Source organism: Triticum urartu, chromosome 3, assembly GCF_003073215.2.
Source record: "Triticum urartu cultivar G1812 chromosome 3, Tu2.1, whole genome shotgun sequence".
In the NCBI taxonomy this organism is placed as follows: domain Eukaryota; kingdom Viridiplantae; phylum Streptophyta; class Magnoliopsida; order Poales; family Poaceae; genus Triticum; species Triticum urartu.
Genome location: NC_053024.1, coordinates 643,152,864 through 643,158,972, shown reverse-complemented (window position 1 = coordinate 643,158,972; position 6,109 = coordinate 643,152,864). Strand labels below are relative to the sequence as shown.

Genomic DNA, 6,109 nt, shown 5'->3' with positions numbered 1-6,109 from the left:
TATTTCCTTCAATAAAAATGTTCTTATATTATGGGACGGAGGGAGTACCTTATAGACAAACTTACTTAATCTCCTAAAGAAGATCGTTCATTCATGTTTATCAACAACCCAAGAAGCCAATACTTTCCGCAAGTATGATTTCATCAACTGTGATTCTAACCTCCAGATTTATAGTACAACGTAAATAACTAATATGCATCTAAAAACTTCAATCCTATACATGAAACCCAGGATTTACCTTCTATATGCCATCTCAACTGATCAGAACGGGAGACAGATAAATTCAGGGAAGAAAAAACAATAAAAATGCAACTAACCCCTGCCAATCAAAGAAAAATTGTGAAAGTTGGTAATTGCTTGAAATGTAAACTGTATAAGAACCAAAATCATCTAAATTTAACAACAGAAAACATGATGCGATGAGCAATAAGCCTGGAGACAGTCCCTACATCGACCTTTCAACACACGCACTAACATTTCGTGTCGAAACCCTAGCACAATCCGTGGTGTACTATGGGGATGGTGGTGGTTACAAGGGTGTGGAAGGATGTGGATGAGGTTAGCATACCCATGGAGGTGCTCGCGGAGGTGATCCATGGCAACAAACAGGGACAGTCTCATGGAGTCGCAGTTGTCCTCTTGATAGCAGGAAGGAAGAAAACTCATAAGCAATTAATGACATTTTAAAAAATGTGGCTAAGGTAAGGAGGTGGTGCCGTGGACGGATGCCGGAAGAGGAGGGGCAGGCGGTGGTGCGTAAGTTCACGGGTAGAACAGATGTCACCCCTGCATCAACACTAGGATGTGCTGATCGAGGGGTAAATGCGGAGCAGCGGCCCATTTTACTTTGTCTTGGCCTGGAGAAGTGGCGCGGTAGGCCCAAGAGGACATAGCGGGACGTTAGCAACATCCACTCCGTTGGGGTTTTTTTTTCAGGGAAACAACCACTCCGTTCCTTTGGTTTCTCTTTTCAGGGAAACATCCACTCCCTTAGGGTTTTTTTCCAAGGAAACATCCACTCCGTTGGGGTTTTTTTTCCAAGGAAACACCCACTCCGTTGGTGAGATTAATCGGATGGCTCACGAGTTCAGGTAGCTGAGAGAGCTCGTAACTAGCCCCATTTTACTGTTTCTTATAATAATTAGTAATGCCTGATGTGAGGATGTGTGGAAATACAGTTATGCAATAAGAATAATATATACTGTACTCTGTCAGGCGATGTGCCGGCGTCGTTTTGCTGCAGCTCTTGGCGCCGGAGGTTGGAGCTTCCCAGCTCTTGGCGCCAGCGTCAGCGAATGGGTGCCGGAATCACAGCCACAGGCACCGATAAAACAGGCTGAGTTCTTCATTACAACAACTAAGCAAACCAGTACTTACCGCAGAGCATATTTCACAGCGACGTCTAACTAAACTGCAAAGGTAAAGGACTACTAACACACCACACGCTTCACTAGTAACTACTCCCTGTCTCATAATATAAGAGCAGTTTTTTACACTACACTACAGAGCACGAAACAGGGTCTACGATATTCTAGGGGAAGTCGACGCAGAAGCGGATCCATGCCACTGGCAGAAGCGGCAAAGTACAGACCATGCCTGGTTTAGTCCAGATGCTTCGGCAAAAGAAAGGTGGAACATCCAGTCACTTCGATCCAACATCGCCATGGAGTTTACTTCATAAACATGCGCATGCCACCGAGAATCATCTTACCTTCTTCGTCAAGCTCGTACTCATCCTCGTACACACCATCAAGGTAGCGGGAAAGATCGCAGTAGTCGCCGTAATCTTCCGAGCCAAGCTCGTAGTCAGAACAGGATCCCATATAATCATGCAGAAAGGACTCTGAATCCGCACGAATAGGGCTCTTAACAACCAAGTCATAGTCATCGGTTGAGTCATTCGGAAGCATCAGTGTGCTTATCCTGGCACACTTTGCACGCAGGGCGTCATCCATGGTGACGTTGAAACAGTGGCGGATGTCAAGGGACTCCAGATGGCGGCAATTGTCCAGGATGGCTGTCAGTCCTTTGTTGGTGAGGATATTGCCAAACAGCTGCAAAGAGCGTAGCTCGTGCATAGTCGCAATCCCCAAGGCTTCCTCGTCCTTTCCATAGACACTAGCTTCAAAATCACAGAACACATCCTTGCTCGGTCTGAAGCGCTTCAGTTGTGGGCATGCTTTGCCGATAACCCCAAAGACACCACTGTCATTCAAATTTGGACAGAGTGAAAGCTCGAGCTCCTCAAGCAAATGGAACTTCATTATCGCCTCTGTAAGTCTATCATAGCAAGAAATGAGGCGAAGACTCTTAAGAGATGGTGCCCTGCAAATTAACACTTGGATCTCAATAACCAATAAATATGCTGTGTGTATAAAACAGGCAGCTAGAGTGTATGTTTTGAAAGACTTGCATAGCTCCAATCACAGTCCACGCATAGAACATTTCATAAATTCAGATCATTGCATAGCATCACAGGTACACAATTTAGAGGGTTTTAGAATTAACTTAATGATTAATTGTTAGGTTGAACAGAGAATATTTCAGGGATGCTAACTTGTCGATGTCTGCAATTGCAGATTGCATATAAGTTGCACTCTGACATATGTACTCAGCTGAGTTCGTTCTGTGTAACCATAACATTTAACTCAAATTATTGCGAATTCGACAGTTTCACCAGGAAATGGTCAGAAGCCTGAAAAGCTAACTTCCAAATGTAGTTTTCCTCGAACCAATCCAAAGAAGCCGCCCACATTGCATTATGAAACGAATACGTGAAGTACCTGACTGAGTTCAATGCCAGACCATGCATAGGCTGAAGACGCAACATCAATGTCTGGTTGGATGTAAACTGAATATTCATTATAAATGAGAGGTGGGTGTTGGCGCCGCCTCCTCGCAGTGCAGCGCCGCTCTTCTTCTTCCTCTATCTCACACAACTCAACTCTCTCTTCTCTGTTGCTTTGTTCTTCTCTCAAGAACACACGAATGCACATGGTGGGAAAAACTCAGAGACCCACACATACACACACACCTCACCGTGGAGAGAGACTAGCTTTGCTTTCTACTCCCGGTGAGACACACATACACTACATTGTTTTGCCCAGCCCTCACGGCCACACCTTTTACATTCACTTGTTCAACTTAAATAGCCAAGTACAGGACTCACACACGCACCCACTAACCCCACGCACACACGCATGCATGGTCAGGTCAAGCCCACGGTTGCTTGATCTGATTAGTACTCCACGGGCTAGCTACACACACGCTTGGGTAACAGCCAAGTCTGCAGAATCTTTGGATACACACGTATAGGACCAAGCCTCAACTAATTGCTTCCTATTCTTCCTCCACGCAGAACTGCCTCGCGACTCGGATGCTCCGGCTCCATAGCTAGCTAACTAATCCATCCATGCATGCATGCTACTAATGGAACGGCACATCCACAATTTAGTGCCACACACGGGTCAGGCGGCGCTTACAACTTGACATGACTACGTGCATGACTACTAAATAAATATGATGAAAAACAAAACAACAAGGTTAACTCTAACAGTGGGCACAGAGGAATAGGTTCATGTGCATGTTGCGGGGTACATCGATCACCTGAGGGTGGCTAAATGTTGGGATAAGAGAAAGAAACGAATACGTGAAGTACCTGACTGAGTTCAATGCCAGACCATGCATAGGCTGACGACACAACATCAATATCTGGTTGGATGTAAACTGAACATTTCTTATAAATAAGAGGTGGGCACAGAGGAAAAGGTTCATGTGTGTGTTGCGGGGTACATCGATCACTTGGCGGTGGCTAAATGTTGGGATATGAGAAATTCAGCGGAATAGAATTTGAGGCAGTGTCAGAATCATCCTATGGTTGGAAACTTTCAGAATCAATTGTTAGATTTGACAGTGAACATTTCAGGCATGCTAACTTGTCGATGCCTGTAATAGCAGGTTGCATATTAGGTTAAATTCTGCACCCTAGCGTATGAACTCAGCTGAGTTCGTTCTGTTTAAGAATTAACATAACTCAAATTATTGCCAATTTGACTGCTTCCCCAGAAAATGCTCAAAAGCCCTGAAAAGTTAACTCGCAACTGTATTCTGTTTCAAACCAAACCAAAAAAGCCTTCCCCATTGTATAGGATCAATGCATAGGCTGCCAACATAACATCAATTTTTGGTTGGATGAAAACTCAGCATCCAACTGAATCATGGACTGAGAGCTGGTACAGAGGAACAGGTTCATGTTCATGTCTGCATTTTACCCTTTGCTAAACTCTATGTACTCCGAAGAACCTATGGTTTGTAATGTTAGAAATCGGAGAGGAAACTCTCTTTCTAAGGAGCACGATAAAATTGCATGATTCCTACGGAGCACGGACGCAAAATTTCTAGCGATTTTTTCCGCGGACAGTAAACGAGACCCAAAGCACATACATTGCAGGGAATATCAATGGAAACAGAGCGCGTAGCCAATGCGAAACAAATCAAATCAAATCAAAACGGAAGCCCCTGAAATCAGGGGAGGGGATGGGGGGATTCAGAATCTCACTGGTCGGCGAGATAGAAGAGGAAGTCGTGGTCACGGGCGTACTCGCCCCAGAACGCCTCGCACCTCCCCGCGCTGCGGCGGACGGCGGCCTGGGCCATCCCGTGGAGGTTGAGCTCGTTCTCGAGGTCGGCGTGGCCCAGCATGTTGATGCGGCGCCACAGCTCCGGCTCATCGCGGGCGGCGCCGCGCCAGGAGCGGCACACCTGGCCGGGCCCCATAAGGATGTCGACGTGGTCGAGCTTGTGGAGGATGGTCAAGATCGCGTCCAGCGGCAGCTCCGCCCAGTTCCTCGTCTCCGTCTCATCCGCGGCGTGCCGTCCGCCGCTCCTGCCTCGACGACGGCGGGACGAGGAGGATGAGGGCATCGCGCGCTGTGGGTGTGAGGACTGAGGGTTAGGGTTCGGGGAAGGAAGGCGCGGGAATGGTGGCAGCAGGTGAGTACACGTGTGGCGCGGGAGTGGTGAGGAAACTGGCAGCAGCCAGCAGGTGAGTGTAGAAGACTCGGGTCAACTGAACGTGGGGCAATTTTTGACGCGTATGTACACGTGTAAGCTTCAAAAAAATACACGTGTAGCTCACGAAAAATATTTACGCCACCATATCAATTGTGATTATGTACCAAAACATGCCTTATTGAACCAGTTCTTTTGGGCGGCTTAAAAAGCAAGATGTCTCTTCCTGACTTAAAAAATTAGCCGCTCTTAAAAATGAGTGAGCCTTCTATACTAGTTATCCTGTAACTAGCTCAGAAGCCCCAGTAATCAAGTGAGGCGGCTTATGAATTTTTTTGGAAAAGAGATGGTTTATTTTTTAAGTCGCCAAAAGAATTAGCCTTTAGTCAATTACATATGTATAAATGGATGCCCAAGAATCTTAAACAGCGCAGCGCGCGATTGAGGGCGATATTTAAGATTCCCATGCTATTCTGAAAAACGCCTTCTAAGCTAACTAGATTTGAGGCGATTTGAAAAACGTCTGCAAAGCTACATAGAACCTGAGGCGGTTTTGAAAAATGCCTTCAAAGGTGCATACAACTAAGGTAGTTTATAAACATGCCTCCTTAAGCACGATTTTGAGGCGTTTATAAAAACGCCTTGGCCAAAATGCCTCTTTTTCTCAATCATATTGTAGCGAGGGGCTGAAAATCTATGACAACTTGAACGCTTCCGAAGCTCCAGAAGCAGTTGACGAGATGGGAGTGGTGGGAAGCGATGGTAGAAGCAGAGGCTTGCAGGTGTTTTGGCATAGGGAACTGAAAACGACACTTCTAGAAAATTGCACAATAACAGCTCCAAGTCTGCATACAACATTCAGTTCATCACTCGAATTGCAATGCCGCAACTTTAACATGCATGGAAAATCAAGGCTGAGCCTATGGTCAGATTCTTCATTTGGACCTTGCTCCAGAACAGGTTGTGGACTGCGGATCGCCTTGCGGTTCGAGGATGGCCTCACAATGATCGCTGCAGCACCTGTGATCAACTTCCGGAGTCTGTGCAGCACCTCTTGCTTGACTATCATTTTGCCAAGGAGATTTGGCATTCCTTTCAG

General features: G+C 46.2%; 1 protein-coding gene across 1 annotated transcript; it reads right to left on the bottom strand.

Moving 5' to 3' along the window:
- Positions 1-1,348: 1,348 nt before the first annotated feature.
- Positions 1,349-4,979, bottom strand: LOC125548946 (putative F-box/LRR-repeat protein 23). Its single transcript, XM_048712460.1, has 2 exons — positions 4,559-4,979; positions 1,349-2,325 (listed from the first exon to the last, which is right to left on the bottom strand). Exons 1-2 carry the CDS (start codon positions 4,921-4,923, stop codon positions 1,671-1,673), a joined length of 1,020 nt encoding a protein of 339 aa, XP_048568417.1. The 5' UTR covers positions 4,924-4,979; the 3' UTR covers positions 1,349-1,670.
- Positions 4,980-6,109: the final 1,130 nt, after the last annotated feature.